A 27,358-nucleotide genomic window follows, 5' to 3' on the forward strand; every position below is an offset into this window, starting at 1 on the left:
AGTGTTATTTTTATAGACTGGCCCGAATACATTTTTGAGAAACTTTGAAATACAGTAGCCCCTGAAAGGAACACAAATTTTGCATAATTTTAAGGGCCGTTTAGAATAGCAACATTTTTCTGGCAACGTGTAGTAGCAATACAGTTGTCGGCAATACTAAGCAACTCTCGGCAATGATGATGAAAATACGACCACAGTTGCCGTTTACTTGGTCAATGCTTCTGGCAACTTTTGGCCCGGACTATACAATTCTGAGGGATGCCGAGTGTCCTATGGCAGATGGGAGGGACAGCAATATTGCCAGACTTCCTGGCTGTGCGGTGGGGTTACTTTGTTGACGTAGTTTAACTTTGAGGTTAGTTTGTGCAGTCTTCTTATTTTGCCGGCTCTCCACAATTTGCACAGTATGTTGCGGAGTCAGGAACGATTGATTAATTTTGTTAACGAAATTAAGCTGTATCCTGAACTATGGGAAATGTTGCATGCAAAATACTGTGACAGGAATTTTTTAAAAAAAAAATGTGTGGGGGCTGAAATTGACAAGAAATTTGATGTTTCGGGGGAAGCTGTGCAGTCAAAATTTAAAAGTACGCTCACATACACAAAAAGCAAGAAAGAGAAACCACAATTGAAAAAGAAAAGTGCTAGTGGTTCCTCATCAAACATATGGGCTTTATTATAACCAGTAATATCCCAGATGAAGAAAAGAAAGCTTCACCGTGGAAGGTGAGGCAAGACCCATTTTATACTGTTTGCCAATGTTGGCTTAAAAAAAAAAATTCTTTTGCAGCTACGACACACTTGTGTTTGTTATATAAATAATAATTTTGCCCAAATAAAGAAAAAAAATTCTAAACCACCAAGTGCTTGTAACTGAAAGTAAAAAAAAAAAACTTAAATTGAAACACTTATTTACATTTATAGGTGTATATATTCATGGTCCAACTATGTTTTAAAATCTTCACAATCACTCGGACATAGAAGATAAATTTCTGAAATAAATAATAGTAAGGTTTAATTTGTTACACAAATCCATGCTGCTTTCATCCACAATTTTCTATTTCTTCTTGCACATTGCCTTAAAATAATTCTGTGAATCACATACTCTGAACCCAGCAGATGTGAGCTCTGCATTTGTGACGTCCAACGTCTGCAAGTTCCGGCAACACATTGAACCTACGTGACAGTCTGAATAAATGCCCGTCTTCTGGTGTTGCTCCACATCACCAGCAATATTGGGGGCTAGTGCTGATGGCTAATGCAGCAAGTAATTGGCCAATATTTGTCGCTCGTCGGAACGGCCCTTTATAAATAAATATCCCATGAACCATTTGTTGGCTGAGTGGTTAGTCTCTCACTATCCGGCCATTTAAACGCATTATTGAAGTGGTAATACTCATTTTGATTGTGTAGTAGCTGCTGCCACTGTTTTTTTCCACTCAGAGCAGTATACAGATGTTCACAACGTTAATTTCCCAAATTAATACACAAGTATGTTTCTTTAAAAAATGCTGAAAATTATGTTGATGCCACTTTAATATGGTCATATCTCATGACTTAATCTCATATTGTGCTTCACTAGTAATTTTGTCACTGTAGATCCACAAAGTGGATTAATACATCATACATGAGTAACTACATGATTAAAACTTGTTTGTGATTAATCATCCTTAGTTTTCCCTTTCCGTGCAACCAATTCTAAAGATTTTGGTGTGTAGTAAAAATCATCTTTACAAGTGAAGTCTGTATGCTGACCACACAAAACCATCTTTACAAATTTTTTCTACAAATACAGAAAGTCTGCTTGGAAAACAATCTGTTATTCACAAATGCAAGACTACATATTTAAGACAGACCCTATTTCCAAGAATCAATAAACAATTCATTATAAATATAAACGAGAATGCATGCATATTTTACATCTGTTTAAGAAGTATTATATGGAGAGGTAATTGTTTCTGTTTAAAATTCTCTAAAACTAATTTTATTAAACTAAAAGTTGTATGTTTCAAAGAAAAGAGCATAATATTTATTATTTTCACCTGCAAATAAATCTTCTACCATTAAAAAAAATACATGTGTGTATATATTTAAATTACCAGTAATTAATTGGAGCATAACGCTATTAGTTTTCAAGGAAAAAGCAGCAGACAGTAAATACTGTGTAGGCCTACACCTAACACACGTACTAAGTAAGGACACTCAAGTCGTCATTTCTGAGAGTCCAAAAGTGTCGACATTATGTACATAAATGAAATAAAAGCAATCACAAGCAGTGAATACAGAAACGTAACATTGAATATTTTAACAGCAATGATTACGTAGCGTTTGCATTTACATTTGCGATATTTCTAAACTGGAAATATTCTACGATGATTATGTTTACGAAGTATTAAAATTCAAAATAATAGTACCTCACATCATAGTTAAGATGCCTACGTAAGGTGCGACAGTTATAACGAGGAGAAATGAAATCACTTTTTTTTTAACCTCCGTCATAAGGCGACAGTCATAACATTAAGACGCCGTAGTTATGACGACTTGGATTGAAAGACCCGTGATTGACGTGCAGATGTCACAGTACTCTTGTAATTGTACCACAGTTCAGGTATGTCTGTGCAACGTGCTCCGGGTCAGGTACAGTGCTCCGAGCTGGGCCAGGGTCAGGTACAGTACTGCGAGCTCGGCCAAGCTGGACCCGGGTCAGGTACAGTGCTCGGAGCTCGGCCAGGGTCAGGTACAGTGCTCCGAGCTGGGCCAGGGTCAGGTACAGTGCTCCGAGCTGGACCCGGGTCAGGTACAGTGCTCCGAGCTGGGCCAGGGTCAGGTACAGTGCACCCAGCTGGGCCCCGGGCCTCACAGCTTGGCGGGCGCGGGCGGGCAGGGGAACACGCGACCTCCGGCCAGGTCGGACCCAAGGTTGGAGACGACGCGCCAGCGCGTGCCGCGGCTCTCCAGCCTGTTGAGGCGTGCGGCGCCGGCCCTCAGCGCCTCCACCGAGCCCACCAGCGTCTCCACTTCCCGCCGGGCCTCCAGGTCCTCCCCCGCGGGGTACAGGTCGTCCCCTGCCGCACACGGTTCCACGTGTGTCTTAATATTAGTCTGAAGTACTGCTGATACGCTTCATTGTGAAATATTCCTGTTCACTAGTTCAGTGCAGTGGCGTAGCCAGGAATTGTGTAGGAAGGGGGTGTTAAGAAGCATGCCCCCCCCTCCATATTAAAGCGGGGGGTGGATTTTAAGGTGTAAAATAGTGCTATTTTAGCAGTTTTCGGTACTTAAATTTAAATATTGTAAAGGTAAAAATTTTATTAATTTTAATATGAAATTTGTTTGAGTGATGAATAAGAAATTAATTAAAGATTTATGCTGGGGGGGGGGAGGGGTTTTTGAACCCCTAAAACCACCCCCTGGCTACGCCCCTGGTTCAGTGGATAGGCAATAGAGCCGATGAAGTCCAGGGTTGGCTGTTCACAACCGTGTTGCATATGTAAATATTTTTTTGCTTGTTCCTATTCAACCTGTGGTTGGGTCAAGTAGGAATATACAGTTGTATATACCGTGCCTTTACCAAGAATAAAACCCATTAAATACACGCACCACATTAATATTAATACTCACATCATGTTAATCATGCTACCAATCCGTGTACTTATTGCGGCAGGATCTTAGGGAGCAATGCTACCAACCGACATAAACAATGCCAGCGTGCAGCGGGCAAAGGTGATTTCTCCCTGTACTTCTTTAAGATCAAGGTGCTGGATGAACACTAGTGCATCAATAAAACACTCAAGTATGGTAACCTTGGATTCCAAAACCTGTGGTTCGGATAACATTATCATTATTCTTCCGCAGTTTCCTGTACTTGTTATATTGAATAAAAAATATAAATATATAATAATTCTCTGACTTGTTTTTATGACCTAAGGCACAGCCCGTAATTGGAATATGTTTTTTAAGTCAAATGGTTCATGACTGCCTTCTGCAATATGAAGGTAAAGAGAAAACTTTACTGTCTAAGCTTGGAATAGAACCTACAGCTTAAGCTCCACCTGCTTACTAGTACTTCCCAAACATCGCACTCACGTGCCCACACTATGCTGCTGTACCTGGCAGAAGGAAGATCATGCCGTCGTCACAGGCACAGTGCACGGACATCCAGCACTGCGAGGGCTGCGCATCCCGCAGCTCAGCGAAGTGACGGAGGCTCTCGGCTGACGAGAAGTTGCTCAGACGCGCCACCTCGTACAGCTGCGGGATGGGGACGGTGATGTCTCCTGCATCCGCCAGCCTCTGGACCTCGCCTGGGGTGAGCCACTGTGGCCACATGTACATCACAGCCCTATTTCTTTGACTCGACTATCATTGTAAACAGATCTTGAAGACTGTTTCCAAATAATATTTTTGTAACGATATGTGAAAATGAATGTTCAGCTTATTAAAATCAGTCCATTAACCTACCTTAATTTCTGAAACTTCAATGTTGTCTGCATTCGTGGGTGGTATCTGATTTACTGTTGTTAAGAAAAAGGCTGCATTAAACCTTTTAGAGAAAGTTGCTGGGGTCAGCCAGTTACTCCATTTTTTGAGGGACCAAATGTCTGGAAAACACTGGAAATGCCTGCATGCATTTATAAATTCAGAAGGGTTTCTTTGAACTCTAGATTGCCATTCTTTAGTTTCATTTCCGTATAAATAGGAACACCAGCTATCTGCTACTTCGGATTGGCTAGTAACGCGCCTTTTGCACAGCATAAGACCACATTCTTCGAACGTCTCTCTGATGGCACTGATTCTCAACGAAATAAGTTGATGAATTTTACCAGAGGAATTTGAGTGAAAAATATCTCTGGGTCCCGACTTAATTTCGTTATTCAACTCAGTAAGTTTCCTAATGTTAACTCCACACTCGCTGTACAAATCTAGCCATTCTAGACATGCGTCAGAATCCTCGGTATGCCCTCCAGGAAAAACGAATGTTTCTGGCATGAAAGAACTATTATTACTACGTTTTATTGTTAGAATCTTGTAGTCATATACGTCTCGGTTAACAGCCGAGTCATTCGCACAGTTATTTTTATGAAAAGGATTCCTAGCCGCAATAATAAGTGTCGCTGCATCTTTCCACTTCTTGCTACTCATTATAACAGTCAGAAGTAAATTATGTGGTAAATAATATAAAATGTATAAATTGATTGTAATTAAATAAGCGTGATGATCAAAGATATCACAACTACTTCACTTTTTTGTTGGCTTTGAGTATAACAGGTTAGCCAAAAATTAGTAAATTTGAACTTTAAATATACTGATATTTTAACAAATATTCTGCAATTTTTTGTTTGCTAAACTAATGAGACCTTCTTTATCTTAAAAATCATGTGAATAACGTATTTCAATGTGCCAAAATACCTTTCTGTACGCGTAGCCACGTACAGTCTTTTCTCAAAAAATATTTAATTTCTTTAATTATAAGTGTTTCAGATTTGTATTCGTATATCACATCCATGGACAATTATCTATTACTCTTTGGACTCTGAAGTTTATTATTTTTTGTTCATGTTGGCTATATGTGAATTTAATTTTCTTTCTGTGCACAATATTTACACTTGTTTGTTTTATGTTAATGTGGAGGGCAGGTATTTACATAATTTTTATATTTAAAATTAGTCAGTTTACAATATTATGGTTATGTATTAACGTATTTTTCATTGTTATACTGAGTATCCTTTTTTGCTATTAATTACTGCCATATTGTAATAAGTTTGTTGATTTAGGCTAACACTGAATGTTTAAATTATGTAACAATTAAATAGATGAATTTTGTATTAGTGCAGGGACACTAAAAAGAAAAAAAAGGCTTCGTGGAGCCATTGATTAAGTATGGCATGATCTAGGCTTGATGCCTACTTAAAGTCTTTGTCAGGATATGGCCTAATATAAAGATTTGTACTTGAGGATAATCCTGTGACGTTTGGCTACGAATGGAAAGATAAATCATACTAATCAGGTTTGATATTGGCTTGATTTGGCCAGTTACAGAATTGGTAAGGCCTCAGGCTTTATTCTGTCAGAGAAGTCTTCAAGTAAGAATGAAATACCTACCTGAATAATTCCGAGCATCGTAACAAGTTTTGGACCTATTTCTGATATTTATTTGACAAAGCCTTGAAAATTAGTTTTTGTGACTGTTAATTTGGTTGTAATGTGTCCAAGTTATTAAGCCAATGACTTATGTTATGCGTGGAATTCTTTGGTTTGAAGTTCACCATATTATTATTGGCACAGACTAAACTGATATGTTAAAATCTACATAAGAAAGTATACTTTGTCGACAAACCCGGAGGTTAAGGATGATAATATCAGTGTGACCGATTGAAGCTAGTTTTTAGTAAATATAAACATGTTATATGGTTTTCGTACAAACTGACGTGTATCATGATTATATTCAGTCATAAAAACATTAATCTCAGGCAATTTTAAAACTGACTCTCCTATAGCTTCGTTATAGGTTATTTTTATTACAAGGAACTGTTTGAATAAGGTTTGTTTCAACATAATTGAGTAATGTTAATTGGTATATTTTTCATGTATATAACATTTTTCAACCATTGTTTTATGTACAAGAAGATATTATGAATGATGTAATCTGATGGTTTTTTTTTATGTGTTATGTTGATTGAAGTATTTTGTTGCATGGTAATTAAATTTAACGGCACTATTAAAATTCTTTTATGTTGAATATTTTGGGTGATTTGCATATAATAATTATTGAAACAGTATGATAGTGCAATTTCATAGGTACCTGTTTGTATATATATTTGTTCCAATTAATTTTGATTACATGAATAATAATAGGAACGTGGCGTAATTTTTTTTCTTTCTTTTTTCTTTCCAGTGAATATGAATGTGTATTTTTTTCAATATTTAATTTTCAAAATAAACAAAAGTTCTTACTTCCACAATAAATTAAGTTCACATGTTTATTGAGGATGCCAAGGGTTGTGCGTGATAGGTTATTCCATAGAAACTGACCACAATACTTGCTGCCATGGAGGCTTAGCTACTAGTTTTGTTGAAAGTGTCTGGTGAAGCCTGTACAAAAAATTTATTGTGATACAAGCTTAAAATTATGTTTTAATCATTCTGTTCATTATATATTAGACATTGTTTTTTCACGGAGTTCATTCTGATTTATTACAGTATTTTGATATGGTGTGATTCCTAGTGGCCAGAAGCCATTCATAATTCACCTCAGTTCACGAACTGCCATCGGGGTTAGACATGTACCTATAGCTGCATGGAGAACCTCATCCTTTTAGTGCATCGACCTTCACATCAATAGCACGGTATTCTTTTATATTTTCAGTTTTCTGGCTCTGCAACTAGCCCTATGGCTGGTCGAAACTCATCAGCCACTCAACGTAATATGTATATTCATGCCCCATGCCAAACTATCTTTGTCGTACAAAATGTGTCTGCGGTACGCGGCCCTGGCTTCATTATTAATACGTGTTGCGAGACAGTTCTCAGCTTCGCCCACACTTCCGACAGTTCAGCGATCAGTTCGTTAATTTCTATGCCAACCTTGGGTATCGGCAAACCGCGTCCCAATGTAGGACATTTTATTAAAATTGATTAACTTTTCAAGAATCTACCATGAAACTAGACAACATGCAAGGGCACTGCCATTTTGGACATGCATAAGGATTAGGGCCAGAGAGGCAGGGACGAGCTTGTGACAACCAAAGTTTCTCCCCCTCCCTGTGGAGAACCACTTCACCCCCACCTTCGCTGTCCAATCACCTGTGACAATGAGCCTCAGTGACACTCGGCAAGAAGCCTTCTCGACCTCACGCTCGCCTGTGCATGCTCGGCCCCGCCCCGGAAGATTCTACTGCAACCGATTATTACGACGTGTCTGCGGTGGAGCATCAACTTGTCGACTGGCTTTACTGTGGCAGGAAACAAGTGTGTGCATGCCTCAACCAATCCCCTTTTTTTATGAACATGTAATTGTGTTTTTTTTAAAGTGTATCATTGCCTTAAACTAAAGCTAAAATAGTTTAGTATGATTAAAATTAACATGACTGCGGACCTCTGATGATTTTTTTTTTAATGATCTGTACATGTTTGTACCAACTCCTTCCTATAATTTGTAGTGCAGTAAAATATTCTATGTATTAGAATTACACTATATGAGCACAACTTTAGTCGGAAATAATACTACCAAGCACGTGGTAATGAAGACAGTTTTTTTTTTTTTTTTAATTTTCACTTGATGAGGGACATCATTTAAACTGTCATAAAATACTGGAATACAAAAACATACCACAAAGATTACAAAATATTGTACACACATGAATTACAAAATTGCACATTATGCTATCTTGTTTGAAATTAATGACATTGTGAAAAATTTCATAAACATTCTTTGTGCAACAAATTACTGGTGCTTAATAACCTAGTAACATAATGCCACATTGCATTGGAAATGTGTGCACTCCAGGATTAAAAAATGATCAGAAATGTTCAGCAACACATAGTGTTACATTTGCAAGCACAATTCTAATGCTGATCAGTTTTGCTACAACAGGGTTTTGTGGGCGTGAGTTTAAAAATTTTTTTAATGAATTATTATTTCCAGATTATTGTAACATTACTATGAATGTACATAATTTTTTCTTCTTTTAAAATTACAGTAGTGTAATGTCAAGAAAAAATGTGTTAGCAACTCACATGATCTAGTTTTAACCTTGTTGACTCTGTAACATCCGTAATAATGTTGTTCGTGTCATATAAAATAGTATGTAAATTATCTAATGCAATTCAGAAATATTTCAGATTAATGTTTTCTTTGAATATAAATTCTGAACATTACGAGTATGCCAACATGCAGGTAAGTGTTTATTACAAATTTGATTTGCATGTGTTTGAGGTAGTTTGAAATCTAGATTAATTAACATGACCTCGTCTGCTCCTTCACAAATTCACTCAATTTGGTCTTGTGGGTTGAGTGTACGAGTGCTCGTAGTACACACCCTTAGTGCACTTGTGAACAATGTGACCACTGGCTCAAACTTAAGCAGAAGTTAGCTTAGCATCTGAAACACAATTTTTGTATGAAATGGAAATCCCTATCACACTACATGCACAAAACATGAAAAACTTAAGGGGGAGGAATAGAAATGGAGAAACACCAACGGAGACACACCATATTGGTTTTTATAGTTTGTACGTCATGAACCTTTTTTATATTTAATATTGAAAATTTGTCTAATTTAACACAGACACATATTAAGAGATTTTTTTTAACAATCTTCGAGTCTCACAATTCCAAAAAATGAATTCAATTATAACCAACCATCACCTCACAGGAAAAACTATCCAGTCACTATTAACTTCAGGCATTTAAACAAATTTATTATTTTCTACACTTTAACGAAGCCAAATGTTGAAAATAAATAGATACTAATTGCTATGGCATAAAATCATTTAAAACCAAGATGGCATCTTTCGTTCCTATCACTCCCCTTAAATTTAAGAAGATGCAATACTCACACTATTAAAACCTCCATCTGCAAACTGTAGGCATGGACTGTTACAGGCAAGATAAAAACAATTTTTTAGTTTTCAATCAACTATTGGAAGTATACATGTTCAGTAAAGTCCTTGTACATCAGTTTCCAAAACATTTTTTACTACCCTGCTTTGCAAAACATCAGCCTATAAATAAAACTAACAAAAGGAAAATAACAATGCAATTAAACAAATAAAAATTAACTTTAAAAATGTAATAAAAACATATTTAAGTTTATTTTGAAAGAAAAAATCATTCTTGCAAAATTGTGCCTATGAAAGATTAATGTGATAAAATGTTGTGACATTATGCATGTATGTCAAATGTGCTGTGTTTCATTACAATTTCATTGTTTATAATCTTGGTTTATTAAATTATTTGGTTGCTCAACATAATGACTTCAAATATGAAACACTCCATTGAAAATTACTGTATAATTAAGTTTTAGCCTTCTCGCACATGGTGTGCAAAGTGATAGTTAACACCAGACTTTTAAAGTTTACTTGGTCTGATAATTGTATAGAACATTCACATAAACCTATACTTTAAACAGGTAGGTACAAGGCTCAAGATGTTTTTTGAAAACATATAGGCCCTCGGTGAAGGGGAAACAAAGCAGAGCCTACAAACATACACAGTTCGCGTTTACAGTGAACCAAGAATGATTTTTGTAATATGCAGATCACAATAACATTACACAAAATTATGAACACTATTCCTATTGTACACACAGGAACAATATACACAGAATAACATGACAGACAATAGTTCTTAACTCCAACATACAAACATATAACCAAGTTCTCGCGCAATATCACAAGTACAGTTGAGAACATCACATTAATAACAACTTAGTAATAGTTAAATGGAGCACAAGTTCAGTTGTAAGGGTGACACGCCATGTTACGAAAACCAGCTAACAGAAATTAACACTCACGTTGGGTACCAGCATGTCTGATAGTCAAACACATCTTTGAGCGAGGACAAATGTTTGTAGAAGCAATGAAGTAGTATTTGAAGTTGTGGATCAAATTGCATCAGATAAAATCTTATGAATTATGATACCTGCATATCATAGCTCGGTATGTTGCCTCTGCTCTGCCATAATGACTTTACCTGTACACTGCAGATTAAAGTCAACATCGTAACAAAATCTTGGCCACCGCACAGTACTGAGGCTTTTCCTTCCCAGCCTGCCATCGCTTACTGTAGGGAAGAAATCAGGTTTTCTTATGGGTGACTCTGGTACATGGGTCCTAACAACTGGGTTTTACTGTAGTTAACAGATAGTACACATGAGGCAGCTTGAGTTAGCTATATATTTCACAGCGTAACGTTCAAATTATTAAATGGAATGGCAAAGTTAAATCTGCAAAACTCGACTAAGATCACTATGTTCATGTGCCCTACAAATAAACATTTATTTTTAACTGTCTTTGTTATGCAGTAATTACTAATTACTGGTATTTCAGGACTAGATAAAGATCTTTTTGCACAGTTCATTATTTGCTTTCCATCTGAAGCTGTGTTAAAATTCAAGTTCAAGAGTTGTTACCACGGAAGATGTTCGATTTACAAACAAAGAGAAAAGGATGTAGAAATCTTTTTTCCTTGTTTTTTACATTATAAAGGAAAGCTAAAGTTACCTATTTTAAATATATGTTACAAACATTTAAGGATAGATTAATCTATAAATTAGTCCTCAAATCTCTACATGAAGCAACTGCAAACACATCTCATCACAAGACCCATGGTCTTTACTTAATACAATACAGTTGTTTGTAAACATATAGGTAATTGTGCTAGGGCTGACCATAGTTTACCCCTTCCAGCAAACATCAATTCATTTGACTGATGCAGAACAGGCATGTGAGAACGGAGAACGCCTGCGGTTATTACGTACTGTTCACAATATCTACATATTTACATTTGGTTCTGCACATTGCTGAACCCACGGAGCCGTGGGAACTGATCGGGCAGACCCTGGGTATTTACAAGGACGTCCCAATGAACGTCCGCGGAGATCACGCGCGTGCACCAACGCAGGGCAACGCTCGGGTCGGACGACAGCTTCCTCTCAGGAGGCGGTCGCCCTCACAGCGCACCCGTGGGAATGTCAAACAGGTCGCACACCCCCTCGTGATCGGCCAGGTTGAAGCAGTAGTCCTTGTCGTTCAGGGGCGGGCTCAGCCTCACCAACGGCCCAAAATCTTCAAAGAAAGACGAAACAATGAACCAACAGTACACCACTCAAAACACACACCTTCTAGCCAGCACACAACCATGACAAGATACAGGCACAACCAGTCACATAACTAGTGGTTTTTTTCTCTGGGCTGACCTGTTTTTCCAAACAATTTCAACCAATCTAAACTGTCGTGGATTGAGTAGATGGTGCATAAATATTGTGTAAACCCATGCATAAACATACACAAGATTATGGCAACTGGCTGGCGAGATAGCTGTGCACGGATATATCAAAACCACGCATGCTTGGCAATATGGGAAAAAGTGTGGTTATGTCACGTCACGCCCACAGCTCGTCACTTTACACTCTCAACATAAACTTAATTTTGTTGCACAAGGAAGGTGTGGTATTTTTGCTAATACAAGACAACAATCGAAAACAGCCAGGATTATAAAAATTGTATATACAGTCAAACCTCTATCTATCGTTTTTCAGGGGACCAACAAAAAAATTCAGTAGATGCGGACATTCAATAGATGTGGACTTCAATCTTAGATTTTGAAAAAAATATTTCAACCTCAAAATTAGTGTCAGAAATATATCAGTTACTTGTCATTAAAGTTTAATCGGTTGAAAAAAAATACAAATTGAAGCATTTTACTTAATTCAATTTACACTTGCAAAAAAAAAACATACGCACAATAAACCTACATGGAAATTAGTCTTTTTCAATATCCTGAAGTCTGAAATATGTTTACTCATGTCATCAAATGTAGAGCTGTACTGAAGAAGCCGATTTTGCCAATATTTAGTTGAATCGTCATTTCTGCCGACTTCCGATACACTTGTTAATTTTCGGCCGATATTACTGAAAAACGAAAGACTGCCATAACCTAAAAATCCACGAGTACCATTTTCACTTTTCGTAGTAGTACTGCATTCTTTCAGATCACATTATTTCTTAGCAACATGTGCCAACCGTACATATCAAAATTTAACAACCTTTTTTTCTTTCAATAATGTTCTTTAATTTTAATGTCATAAATAAATACATTACCATCACGGTAAATATACATCATCTCGGTTGTTACGGTAACTATAGTGCAAATGTGGTAGCTATCGTGCTTCTGTAGTATCATGGTATTTACAAAGAATCTTTCGTTCTTTTTACGATAATTATCGTAAGATAACAATTGGGTTTGTACTGTAGTTATGGTACATCATCCATATTTCTTCGTAAGTTGTTGTTCATTTGTCTTTTCTTCATGTTTACGTGCTCCATTACTTGGCTGCAGATTTAAGGTGATTTTACTTCTGTATACAATCGTTACTGTTTTTATGACGGTTTCTGTCAAAGAAATGGTTATTTCTGCAAAATCTTTATGGTTAAACGATCATCTATTATAATTTATTGACGGGACCACATATTTTGTACGATCAATGCGGACAAAACGATAATTCGAACATCGGTACAAGCGGACTTTTTTAACCTTAGTTGTATGGCAATTTTGCCGGGACCGTAGAAAGTATACGATAAACACAGACAATCGATACATGCGAGTTCGATAGATAGAGGTTTGACTGTATATACATATTTCAGCAATTCCTGTTGCCGTCTATGCCCCCCCGCCATACACTTTTCCCACGGTGCTATTTATTTGCTAATAGCCGACAGTTAGAGAGCAACACTCACAGTCCGGGCTGAGCAGCTCCTCCATGAGGCCGTCCTGTGTTGCCGTCTCATCTGCAACAAGACGCACCCGGGCGTGAACCGCCAGCCCTCCCCCACACACCCGCCCCGCGTGTCCGTGATCTCCACACGCCAGCGAAACCCTTCCTTTCGCATTTAACGCTACATGGCCAAGGAAAACAATTCAAAATACGTATAGGAAAGTAGAGGGAAAATCATGCGTTACCGTTACATACATGAAACCACGTAAAACTGACATCAACATAGCATAGTGTAAAATTAATGATGTACCTGTACTGATGTGATACTGATCCAAGAAAGGGATGGCAGATAGGTTATGTACAAATGTATTTTATTGCCAATTCTGAAACAGTACCTGAATTAATTCTTTCTTATCACGCAATATTCATGTCTGGTCACACAATATTCATTTCTTGTCTAAGTATAGTTGTTAAAATAGGTACATGCATTTCATAGTTTTTGACACTGATGTAGATTCTCACTTTGATTCCCAGTTCTATTCTGATTCTGGATCATTGGTTTGAAAAATTTGTGACTAAGATTAATTACACAATATTTTTTTTTTGTGTTAGGGATGACCAACTGAGTTAAGATATTGTCTTAATATAATATGTTTTAAAATAAAACATTAAAAATAATAAAAAAAAAAGGCTGTATTTTAATCACTGTGTTGTACCCTACTACATACCAACAGAATTAAAAATCCTACTGTGTGACTAGTCTGTATTATTATTTCCATTATTTTTACACTTCACTCTACATCGCAACAATTGCTATCTGATTCTAATTCTAATTACTAGTAAATAAGACAGTTTCAATGAACTTCCTCCATCTACAAACTAAATGTATTCCACAACTTTAATGAATCTAGCAAATGGCCATTAAACAAGGACTTAATTAATGGCGCTCACCTGGGCACGTTCCAGACAACACGTCACTGAGAATGACATCTGGCTCCAGTCCAAATACTTCATCCATCTTCTCAACGCTGCCCGTCACTTTGGCGGGACTGCCAGATTTCTTCCGCTTCACGCCCGACCTGACTAATAGGTCCCGGTTCTCCGACTGCTGAGAAGCATCAATGATGCAAATATTTAAAACATCAATCAATATTCTTAAAATAAAATAAGTTACTGTTACATTTTATACATGAAAAGAGCCATACATTCATAATAGATAAAAAGTTAATACTAAATAGTAGGCCTGTGCAAATATTTGAATTTTCGAATTTGAATACAAATTATAAACTACTTGTATTCGTGTTGACCTCGAATGTTTACACTTTGAAATAACAAATGTTTCCTTAAGAATACTTGACATAGCATACCTTCAGGGTTTGCCAATGTTCACTGCTGCATTTAAGTCATTTCTGCAATATAAATAAATACATACCCTTTTTTTATATTCAATGGGACTTCATAATCAAAAATATGAACAATAAGCGACGTTTCAAACATGCTACAAGGATTTGAAGTTTTTTTTTTGCGCAACAATTCAAAATGCTGCATTATTGTCATTTCAAATTTTCAAACTTTATAACAAAATATTATTTGTATTCTTTTCATCGCACACGCCAAAAGTGGGAATAGATGAACTTCAACAACCATGGACTATAACACCATTAAACATGAACACTCCATTGAGATAGGCTTTAAAATAATCGTCACAGTTTTAACGGTGTATAAATCGATAGTTGCAATCAATCTAACACAATGTGATACAGTTATTTGTTTTTTGGTTCAGCAATATAATAAACACAATTTCTGCTAATTTCATCTGGAAACTTAAACCACTATTTACGTTTTTAAATATCTTCCGTATTTACTTGCATATAGGTCACACCAATAATTTGAGGTCTTGAATTTGGTATTTAAGATTCCCCCCATATAGGTCGCACCGGTAATTCATTACACATACGGTATTTTTGAATCGCAACGTCTGTTTCAATATAGACACATACAGCAAGTAAGCTATTACTTTTTCACATGGTGTTAGATCGATTAAAACTACCAATTTGTACACCATTGAAACTTTAATAACCACCACAATGGAGTGTCTGTGTTTTGTAGTGTTATAGTCCATAGTGTTGGAAGTTTTTTTTTTCTTCTGGTGCCTGTGACCACAATATTTGGTGTGATGAAATGAAGACAAATAATTTTTTTTTCCCAAGTATAAAATGGCAAATATGGCATTTTCTAAATCGTTCACACGATTTTCCATTACTGTTTTGCAAGACAGTAGTGAAAAAATCTTTGACTTTTGAATACTTGTTGCATGTTTTAAACGTGGCTAATTGTTCACGTTTTAGATAATGAAGTCCCATTAAAACACACAAAAAAAAAATTGATACTGCACACAACTTAACCTCAACAGTGAACGTTGGTATACGACTAACTCATTAGGAATGCTATGTCAAATATTCGTAAGGAAATGAATAATCATCATTTTGAAGTGTTGTTTTAGGTTGAATAGGGCTCGCACAGGCCCAATAGCAGCCACAGGAGGTGGTGGGGGAGCGACAACTCGCCTGCGGAGAGCAGCCAGGCTGCCGGGCGTCCGAGGCAGCGTCGTCTGGCCTGAGGGGCTGCAGCCAGCGTGGATCCTGACCACAGAGCACACACCACCCTCCACCCTCCGCTCTGACAAGCCCAGCACAGTCACTCATCAAAACAATAACACTAACACACACAACAGAAAAAATTGTTAGTATTTACAATCTACTAATCTACATTTACTACTTGGTAATTCGCATCTCCTGCCGCACGCTTGTAATGTAATTTTTATCTGTGTTTTTGGTAATGTATTACCAACAATCTACCTATAGGACTACTAGAAAGATCTGTAACATAGATTTATTGATTTATGTTTGCAAGTTAGACGTGCATTTAATATTTACTTAAATGACATATTCTTAAAATGGTATGTCTCAAATGAATGAAAAACAACCCTTTAGTTTATGTTCACATAATAAGAATTTAATACAATTAATTATGTGATTCAAAAATATTGAAAATTTTCCTTTAATTTGAATTTGAACTGCCGGTAATTATTGTTTTTTTTTTATTTTAACAGGAACTGTGAATAATAATAAAAAAATTTATTCTAATCACTTACATTTGACACTTAAGAAACAAAATCGTATTACAACAATTTTGAATAAATAAAAAATCAAAGTAGAACTGTGATGCCAAAAAAATTTATCAGTTGTAAACAAATCAAAAATTTAAAACCTCAATAACTCTGTAATTTTTCAAAAATTAATAAACTTTTAATTCTTTAAAGTTAACTCATTAAGTCAGGTAAAGCAAACAAGAGATTCTACTCATCACTTACACCTCTGGGTATAGTAAAAGTGAACATTAATTAAATTTACCTATCTGAGAAATCGATGGAAACAACCTTACTTTTTTTCTACCAGATAGCCAATTGCAAAAACAAAATAAGCAATTACAATGGCACTGTTAACACACTTTCACATACCGTGATATCCAATATCTGACATACCAAACATCTAATTTTCTGTGTTATTGAATTATTGTTGCAAGAATGGCTAACCTCATCCATATTGTTTTGGTTTAGCACCAAGAAATAAAATTTTTTTACTAGATTCAAACAGACCAAAAAACCCCAAAACTGCACAGCCTTATAACTTATAAGAGACACAACACCCAAGGATTAGTCAGAGTGATGCTGATGACAAGTAAACTGCTACATTAAGATAATGTGCAAGCCAGACTGTATGTAGGCAAATCTGTTAGGAAGTGGCTAGGTGACCTAATCCTAACAACTCTTACAAACGTGCTAGGACACAGAACCTTACTCTCCAAAGGAACACAACGTTAACATCGCTCTGCTGAACACACGATGCTTGCCTCCATCAGACACTTCACTGCATCTCACCCTGAGCAAAGAGTCCGTCTCCGACTGCTTCGCGGAGTCGTCCGTGACAAGGTGCACATAGATGGGGCCCAAGTTGGACTGCAGGTGGACCTGGTACTTCCTCACACCCTGCAACACACAACCACCAACCTCACAGCCATTGCACCATTGCAAGGTCTCCACAATAGTCCACGAGAAAATAAACACTGGCTACCGAGTGACTGCACTGGAGGCAAGGTTAAAGGTAAACCTAGAACAAGGAGATAAAGTTTCAGGAGCTAAGACATGAAGTTGCAACAAAAATAAAAAAATGAAATAAAAAAAAACATACTATCTTATTAACAAAATGTTTGTTTTATTTATTTATGTCCTGTGGATCCCATATGGAGTCAAGGCTCCGTTATATTGTCACGTAGAAATTTTCCTAATTTTTATAAGTTCATCACCCTCTGTTATGGAGTTGCCTCACGCATCCATTGTGCAGTCCTAGCGTGCTGTTTGTGACACCTGGGATTTGCAATTTTTGCAATTATGGTTTATGTTGCTCCAGTAAGACTGTGCATGTGGTTAAACTAAACAAAATTGTAAAATTAATAATTTTAACATGCATAGCAAAGTTCACAGGTTGCTTAGGAAAATAAAACAATTGATGTTTGTAGCAGGATGGTCGAGATTGGCAGAACTTCGCATGGGATGTTCTGATATGTAATTACATAAATAACATGATTTTTTTTTGTGTTAATCTATTTACGCATTATTTGTTAATGAACAAATGCTTGTTTTTGTCAGATAGTTTATTTTCTTATAATAAATTGTTGAGGTATGTAGTAGAAAACCCGTTTTTCTTCTTTCAGATAACGTCCCAAGACCACCTTGACCTTCCCAAGTGCCTAGTTCTACCGATGCTAGTCTCCTCCCACTTTTAGTAGCAGTGTCAAGGTGTTTGTTTTTTTCAGCTTCCAGTCCCCACTTAGGCCTCATTTTTGGAGCCTTCGCCACAATATATCTAGGATATGTGGTAAATATATGCACAATTATTGCTTTTTAAATGAATTTAAAAAAAAACTACCTACATTGTGTACATATAAAAATGGTAAACATTAGTTTAAGTAACTGTTTTCATAAAGCAAATTTTTGCACATGATGTAATTGATAAAACAGTTACTACAAAATAAGATATCAGGTCAACTAAACAACAGTTCTATTTTTCTGTCAAATCAAAGAATTCCTCGACAGAACAGGAAGCATGTCCGAGTGTCTGCGGCATTACGTTGTCAGCGGCATGCGGCACGGTGAGTGCAGTGCCCTGCGGGGCCTGGATGGCCAGCCGCGTCTGCTCCGGGAAGCACTGGCACACGTCCTTCTGGGTGACGTAGGCCAGGCGGTAGTTCTCCCCGTCCTCCGTGATGTTGCGGATGCTCTGCTGCACCCACTGCAACACGCATCACTCCGTGACGCTCGGACGCTGCATCCTCGCAGAGTGCACTTCCCTACTGCCGGAACTAGGGACGGTGCAGCGTGCAGCCGTGATGACCAACAAACAGCTGTCTGGCTGTGCTCAACAAGGCTTGGGGCGCGCAAGATATCAGGTCTGCACGCTACCATAGGCTGCCAGCACAGCACGGGAAAGAGACAAAGGAAGTTGGTCACCGGTTGACAGCAGCAAAGAAGGAAACTGACAGGCTTGACGCCCGGGTAAATCAAAATTTAAAGGTCCTGCAAAACATTAATTTACCTTAAAATAAAATAAAAAAAACTTAAAATCAACTGATCCTAAAATATAAACTGCTCGGTAAAATAGGAAATGACGTGTGCCAGGCACAGGCCTTGTACGGGATCGGCAGCTCTGACCTGCTCGTGGACATCCAGCTTCTTCTCGTAGCTCTCGAGCTGCTCTATCTCGCGGCTGAGCTTGCCGACCCGGCTGGAGACGTTCTCGCCGTTGCACCCTGGCACGGCTCCCCTGCACGCACGCACACGCCTTTCAGGCACTCCACAGCGGCTGCTCCTCGTCAACAGAACTGAGTACCTACTTCTATATTGCTTGTCCCAAATCACTATCAGTGAATTCTACAACTGAGGCTGTTGGCATTCATGAAATGAACATGGAAAATTTAAAAAAAAAAAATACGCATTGAAAACACATGAAATTTAAATTTCCTTCTTTACTACACAATAACCTCACTAACAAAAATTTTTATTGTCAAGGAATTGTTTATTAAGCCCTCAAAAATTACAATTTAGAAAATAAAAGTTTTTTTTTTTATACTTACTTACTTACTTACTTACTTACTTACTTACTTACTTACTTGAGGGTTTACGTTTATTTGATAAAATCTAGGGATTAAGAAGTCTAGATTTATCCTTATTACACGCACATCATGTAAAAATTTACTGACTTTTGCTCTTTTTCTTACAGACCTTGAGGAGGCACTAATATCTGTGTTAAACACTGTCAGCACCTGCTACTAATATGTGCAAGCAGGGCTAGATTTTAAGGAATATTTTAACCTGCCCAACGGACAGGTGTAATCAAAAATTTGCCTGTCCGCCATCCAATTTGCCTGTCTGCTGTTTTACCCAAATAAAAAAAATTTGTAAAGTCGCTGAAAAAGTGAGAAAAAAGGATTTTTGCTATATTTTGCACCTATTTTTATCACACACTTAACATCCTTATTTAATCATCATTTTCAGACGAGTCACTGTCTGAGTCACTGCACGAATTACTTGGCTGATTCTGTCTTGAACATCTTCGATAAGGAGGCTGAAAGGGTCGACGTTTTCTCTGAACATTATGATACCAGAGATTTATTGCTGGTGCTGGATAAACTCACTTTCAGCCATTATTGTTTGTTTATAGATATTGTCAAAGACGTTTTATTTGCGGTCGCTGTCGCATAAATGTTATTAATCACCTCTGCTGCATTAGTGCGTCCAAATAACCTCGGCGTCACAAGTTGCACCTGTCCACCGGACAGTTGCCTTTTTTATTTTGCCTGCCCGAACGAGATTTCGCCTGTCCCGGGCAGGCGGACAGGTGCTAAAATCGAGCCCTGTAGTGCAAGTATAGTATAACTTTATAAGGTTCAAAATTTTCCTGCCTTTAACATACTACCAAGTCGACAGTATGGCCTCAAAGACATAAAAATAATTGTTACTTCAGTGTACTCCCCAAAAAACATACAAAGCTAGATGGTTCTTGGAATAAAGACTGGTGGTTTAGCATACTATTAATTTAATACTTGCATATTTTTGAGGAACACATTTTCGATTCCTCCAATCCAAATTAAAATACTTGGCATCTGATGAATGGGGGAAGTTTGCTGCAAATGTTTTTACGATCCATTTCACTTTTCCCTGCAAAATAGCTTGCATGGACTAAACAAATAAGAACTAGCAAACAGCAGAAGTAAAATTACCAAAGTCCTGTTTTTATAGCTTACCTTTTTCAGTACAATTGAGAGAGAAAATGTGCTTGTTAAGTTTTCATTCTTTATGCATTTGTTAACACTTTGGTGGAATAATTATATTCAGTTGTCTTTTTTCATGTAAATCGCAGTGATGAAACCTACCTAAGTGGAACACCTGAATAATCCACATTTGTACATCTTTGAATTTTGTTTTTATGTCATATGTTGTAAAAACATAAAATGTTGGTTATGTTAGATAGTTACATAAAATAATACAAAAATCATCATAATAATATTAAAATTCTTGCAAATATAACCTTTTTCTTTTTTATTTATCTTTTTGTCCTGGCATTGCATTGAGCACTTTGAACACTATTTCTAAGTCTGCTAATATCCAAGCTGATAACTTTAACCTACCGTCAAACAATTGTGCATTGCGTTCTCTCATTTGACAGAATTTATTTGTACATGTCCCCAGTAACTCCTGCAGAAGTGCGAGGCAACTCACTTCCATTGGATGCTGTTCTTGTTCTTCTTCTCGATGAGGCCAATCCCTTCGAGGACGTTGGTGATGTCGTATATCCTCCGCTTCTGCCGCACCGCCAGCACGTCGGCTGCCTGCAACAACACACGGCCTTGCAGCGGCTGGCCCGAGCAGTTCCACCACACCCTCCCCCCGCCCCGCAACGGGCTGGTGCATGTCAACTCCGGTGTGTGTTTTATTTAAAATGATCTACAATAGAAAAAAAATCAAAAAGAAATAATTTTTTTCTAACGACTATTGTACAACTGACATCACTCTAAGGCGATAAAAAAAAACACACAAAAAACTTTAATTAATTAATAATAATAATTAACAATTCTATTTGCCCATTCCACTAATCACTCATGTTTTGTGTTACAACCAACAGTGCTTGTGGCTGTTTATGATCTGAATGTATGCTGTGATGTGAAAATCTAGGTATTACCTAATATTACCAATTCATTTTAATAGATTTAAAACAAAAGATAAAACATGTCAAGTATGCAGGTGTGCCCTCCATGTTACACGAAGCAGGAAGACAAAGTTAAGTAATAATAAAGTACAATAAATCTATTTGTAATAATAAAAATGTGCTTTAGCAGGAAGAACGAAAAAAAAAAATTAATTTAATTTCTTTAGATAAGCCACAAACTGCACTGTAAGGCCCTATCAGTATCCCTTGTCAAACTGGAGCTGCCAGGGTCTATCATCCTCTCATTGATTACATAATGCTTTTTCTAGCACAGAAATGGATATATTCTAAACTGTCCTCTTCTTATTTGACAGTATCCTGAAATGTCAGTGCCACCACCTAAACACTAACATCTTCATAGTAGGTAGGTGGAATGGTTTGCTGTAAAATATTTTACATAAACATCATAAAAACACATTCATTATTGTAAAGTAGTAGTACATGACCTTTGTACTGAAACTCGTACACTCTGCCCGTCGAAAGTTACAACAAATCAAGCAATTGGTACCTAGATTGAAGGATGGTGAGAATGTTGCCCTGCGACCAGCCAGAGAACACGCGAAAGGACAGGCCATAGTCGCTGGGGCCAATGTGACTCCAGCCTAGATACGTGCTGGATAAATTACTGGTTTCACAAGAATTTTCTGTGAATCATACTTGAAGACAAGTTTTAATTTTAGTTAACAGTATTGTCTTTTCATTTACATGTGACAACTTTTTTTAATTTATTTATATTTGCTTTTTTTCATGTGCGCCCCTCATCTGATTGTTAAAATGCATTTATCATGTTACACTGTTGTTTTTCAGCATTTCATTTAAAGATATTTTAACCATATTTGGGTTTTCATATTTTAACTTTAATACCAACATTGGCCTGATATTAAATTTTTATGATTTAAGAAAGAGTAATTCAACAACTCTCTATTATGGAATAATAACAACACTGAGAAAATTAAACAATAAAAATTCATTTACTCATATCCCCATAATAGATCTCTAAATGTTTCACGATAAAACAGAAATTAACAACACGTTAACTAGCAAAATAAAATACGCTAGCCGCAGTCTTATCGAATAAAATAAATTTTCTTATACGGCAAAACCACTTTATCTTCCCCGCCATGCTTACCGCTAAACAGCAAATACTCAAAACAAAGTACATTTCTGAATTACACCAGATACTTACAACTTTCAGGTCAAGTACACCGTCTCGCGCTTTTTGTAATAACGATACAAAGCGAATTGTCAGCAATCCTAGCGATTTTTCAGTCCTGCCGTACAGATTATCAGCCATTTTTCCAATTCATAAACGGTTGCAGAATTTGTTGAACTACGAACTACGATATTTGAAAAGTAAACAACAATCTTGGAACCTAAATATTAGCCAATGATATGTATATATCTGTAAAGAAATTATGAAATTTGTTGACTAGAAATGAATATCAACAATTAAATTATACATGTTTCCTAAAATAATTTGCAACAAATTAAGAAAATTAGATAGAGAAAAAAAACGACAGAGGCACTAGGAAAGAGTAACCGCACACATGGAAGTGGAGAGAGCTGAAGAGGAGAAAGTGACGACAGGACTGAAACATGGACGTGTGCTGGGTGCTCGGTTTCTCATAATAATGATGAAAGATATAGGAGAAGGAGTGGACAGGATGAGAATGTTTGCAGGCGATTGTGGTGCACAGAGGTAGATTAAGAAAATGAATGGAAGCTCTGATGGGAATAAAGGAGGATTGAAAGCGGGAGGCACATCTTTCTACTAAGGGCAAGAAGGGAGTGAAATGGGCTAGAGGAAGGAAGGAATGCTGGTGGTGAGAGCTGCAAGGATCTAAGAAGACAACTAAATGCTAGAGTGGAGAGTGAGAAAAGGAAAAAAAAAATCCTTGCCGCCAGGTGAAAGCCAAATGGCGAGTGTTTAAATTAAATAATTTTTAAGAACCTCAATTAACCCTGACGTCGTACCGCCTGTGACAGTGAAGTCCGGTCTCCAACCCGCCAGTACCGGACCCCGCTGCGAGACCGCACCCCTAGCCTAGCCTATGCAGGCTGATGCTGGCCTCCCTCCTAGGCCGGCCGCGGTCAATAGCAGTCGACAACGGGTCATAAACTAGGACGGACGTGCCGTTCCCCGCATTTCCCATCCGTTCAAGTAACAACTGTCAGGTAATTACGTGTGTGTGTTTATTGTGTTCAGCCACCATACCCTAATCAATAGCCTAGGAACTTAGTAGTGCACGCTGGGGCTGACGACCTACCACAGAAATGGCTAGATGCTTTAAGACTAGACTGGCGCCCTCCCGGAGAACTAACACCTCAACAGAGACACCAGCAACTACTAGGCTTACTCCGGGTATCGAGCTCAAGACCCCGGGTGATGGCAACACCTTATTTAGAATTAGAAATGTCAAAGACTCGTTATGTCAGATGCAGCTCTGGTACATTGTTGAGATTATAAAAATTTTTATCACTGTGTTTGTCAAATTTTTAATGCAGTTAGTGTTTGAAAATTATGTTTATTTATTTATTTTATTTTATTTATTTTTTATTTCCAAAATTCGTTCAACAGATTCTTAAAAGAATATAGAACATGTCAATAAAGTCAACAAAAATGAACAATACAAACAATCAAATTAATTAAATCATAATATCACATCAAATTAGTACTAATATAAACTAAAATATTAAATACATCAATATACAAACAAATCATCATAAGTTATTCTAAACATTATTATAATATTCATTTAATGTATGAAATGAATTTTCTAATAAATAGTTTTTGAGTAGAACTTTAAATAGTCATGGGTTGCAATGGGAGATTGCTTTTAGTTTATGAGGGAGTGCATTGAAAAGTTTTATGCCAGAGTACAGTGCACCTTTTTGATACCTTGATGTATTATTACTTGGCACATGCAAGTCAGATTTATTTCTGGTGTCATAAGTGTCTATTGCACTGTTATTATCAAAACTATCATTATTTTTAACTACAAAATTAATTAATGAGTATATATACTGACACATCATAGTAAGTATCCTTAGATTCTTAAACAATGGTATAAATTAATATCTGTTTATTTTATTATTTCTATTTCAAGTTAAACTGTAACCATTCTAGCCGGGGCGGTAATCAAAACCCATGCCCCAGTACCATCCAATTCTTGTTGAGCTATCGGAATTCATCTGGCAAAATGACACCAACACCGAGTCCAATACTAAGAATGTAAAGGATGTTGTTCACATGTATTGTGCCGTTGACGACAGTCGTCGTACCCTCCCAGATACAGAGGCCGTGCCTGGCCACCGACGCGGGCCTGAGGGGGCCTGTTTTCCCCCCAGTGAACCCCAGTGTGTGCGACGGCCAGGGACGCACCCGCGTGCGCCCTAGCATGCCAACGAGTGTTTTTTCTATGTGACTTTATCTTTTATTTCAGTGTGTATATATTTGTAAATGATTAAGGGATTTGAATGTGTGTAATTAACTTATTTTATTTATTATTCATTGTGCAAGTTCGCTGTGTAATTAATGTCTCGTGTATGTCTTTGTAAATAATTCAATAACTTTTTCTGAAGTGTTTCGCCGTAGTATGTAATTGCAGCCTGGCGCGCCGCGGGACGGAGCTCTCTCCCACGCCGGCCGATTTTCCCCTCCCTCCCCGCCACCCGCGGGCGCCGGCCCGCGGGCGAGCGGGGAGAGGCAGTCGCGTCCTGGTCTCGAGCGGAGACAGACGTGTTCGTTGCTCCGCGAGCCGCGCACGTTGCGCTCGGGATTGAACGTTCGCTCAGTCCGCAGTCGGTCACGGCAGCTGAGCTGCCACCGCGAATCAGCTTAGCATTGTTAACTTACGAGTCATCGGGAGACGTGTCTAGCGGGCAGTTTCTACAACGCGAACGTGGTGCTACGAGTCTCTGAACTTTTCGCCGTCCACGGAACATTACGTAACGGGCCGCGTATGTACAGCGCTCCGTCTTCGGGCCCTCTCTCACTGGGTCAGCCTAGCATTAATAAACTTTACGATTCGCGCCGAAACGTATTTGAGAACCGCCCCGTCATCAGGGAGTCCGTGTCGCCGTGGTAGGGCACTTGTTCCGCGACGGTTCCGCCAGGCTGCGGCAGGACTTTATAAGCGTTAATAAAAGACGGCTCGTGAAATTCGTTAATGCCGTGTTCTGCTTGCGACAACCTACCAACATTCCTCACAATCACTTCACTCTCCCTCCAGGTCTCGCCTTTCCCGGTCCCGGCCACGTTGGCCTGGACCCACACCTCTCCGACGAGGGCAGTACGGGCATAACAGGACATTTATTTCAACGGGAAAACGGGGACCTGAAGCCGAGGGACGTCATTTGGCGCCCAACTAGTGTGGCCGTAAGCATACGCAAGCGCACGCAAGCGCACGCAAGCGCACGCAACAAGCGCGCAGGTGCAGGACAGAACGGAAGCAGGTGCGGCTGCGCGGCGTGGGAGCGGCTCGAATTCGAGACGTCGCGCCGGCGCGCCGGCGGGAGATAACGCAGCGCGGGAACGGCGCGAACACGAGACGTTTCGGCGAGAGATAGCGCGTCGTGGGGGACAGAAATACAAGACGGCGGTGCAGCGGTATCCCGGACTGAAGATAACGCGCTGGGGAGGATCGTATTGTATTACTGGGGGAGATTGTGTTCACGATCCGCGGATCAGTAGCACAGGAGGACAGGATGGCGTGGAAACAGGCGGGACAAGAAAGATACGATCTAATCAGTTTCGAAACGGACTTGTGTGAGGAGGGAGACTCCGCGAAAATGGACGTAAAAAACGAGGTGTGCGGGTCCGGCGGCGTGGCCGAGGGCGCGAACAGCACGGACAGCACAGTTGAGGACAGTAATCGGGAACAGGGGGACAGGCACGCGGACGCAGATGGGCCGGTAGTGCGGTACGTGAGCGCGCAGTTTGAGTTGCCAGAGTTTGCGGGGAGAGACAACGAGGACCCGCGGGAGTTTTTGCGGGAGTGTGAACACCTCCTAAAACTGTACGAAGTGCGACTGGCGGAGTGGACGCCGCGAGTGGCGGGACAGCTCCGCGGTGAGGCAAGGAACTGGTGGTCAATGGCCGGGAGTTTTGATACCGAGTGGGGACATTTTGTACGCCAAGTCAAAACTAGGTTTGATAACGATCAGGCGCGGGCAATGTGTTTGCGGACATTTTATTGCCGAAACCAGGAGGAGGACGAGAGTGCAGAGCAGTTCATTTACGAGAAGTTACGCATGTTCCGCCGATTGGGGACAAGTGGGGACGTGAGTGCAGCGTTGCCAACCATTGTCGAACAATTGCTGCCAGAGTTTCGCCCCTTCATGAGGACGGCTGCTGGTCGTGATACGGAGGAGTTCGTGGCCCTCGCCCGCGTGATCGAACGTGACATGTCGCAGTGGAGGACGGCACTCAGGGGCGCGAGAGCTCCCCGTGCTCGCTCGGGGCCGCGGGGGGTCACCGTCACAGAGGTCACGGACAGTGACTTGGCCGTGGTGAGCTACGCCGGCGGCGCGGGACCGCGCAGGACAACAGACCGCGGTGGCACCAGGGAACGCCCGGAACCAGCTGCGACAGGAGGA

The 27,358-nt window shown here is 38.8% G+C and overlaps 2 protein-coding genes across 5 annotated transcripts; both read right to left on the reverse strand.

Annotated features, from left to right (window-relative positions):
• Positions 1 to 1,518: 1,518 nt before the first annotated feature.
• On the reverse strand, positions 1,519 to 5,247 carry LOC134532537 (acyl-coenzyme A diphosphatase NUDT19-like). Its single transcript, XM_063369030.1, has 3 exons — positions 4,462 to 5,247; positions 4,110 to 4,317; positions 1,519 to 3,065 (listed from the first exon to the last, which is right to left on the reverse strand). Exons 1-3 carry the CDS (start codon positions 5,140 to 5,142, stop codon positions 2,857 to 2,859), a joined length of 1,098 nt encoding a protein of 365 aa, XP_063225100.1. The 5' UTR covers positions 5,143 to 5,247; the 3' UTR covers positions 1,519 to 2,856.
• A 347-nt stretch (positions 5,248 to 5,594) lies between these two features.
• LOC134532538 (transcription factor E2F4-like) lies at positions 5,595 to 23,144 on the reverse strand. Of its 4 annotated transcripts, none has more exons than XM_063369032.1 (9): positions 22,947 to 23,144; positions 21,274 to 21,383; positions 19,207 to 19,318; positions 18,626 to 18,787; positions 17,377 to 17,484; positions 16,004 to 16,078; positions 14,388 to 14,541; positions 13,459 to 13,509; positions 5,595 to 11,787 (listed from the first exon to the last, which is right to left on the reverse strand). In XM_063369032.1, exons 1-9 carry the CDS (start codon positions 23,052 to 23,054, stop codon positions 11,672 to 11,674), a joined length of 996 nt encoding a protein of 331 aa, XP_063225102.1. In that variant the 5' UTR covers positions 23,055 to 23,144; the 3' UTR covers positions 5,595 to 11,671. The 4 variants fall into 4 exon arrangements, with proteins under 4 accessions (XP_063225102.1, XP_063225101.1, XP_063225104.1 ...); XM_063369031.1 differs by having other exon boundaries at positions 14,388 to 14,544; XM_063369034.1 differs by lacking the exon at positions 16,004 to 16,078.
• Between the last annotated feature and the right edge of the window lie 4,214 nt (positions 23,145 to 27,358).

The sequence above is a fragment of the Bacillus rossius genome, chromosome 6 (genome assembly GCF_032445375.1).
Source record: "Bacillus rossius redtenbacheri isolate Brsri chromosome 6, Brsri_v3, whole genome shotgun sequence".
Taxonomy (NCBI): Eukaryota; Metazoa; Arthropoda; class Insecta; order Phasmatodea; family Bacillidae; genus Bacillus; species Bacillus rossius.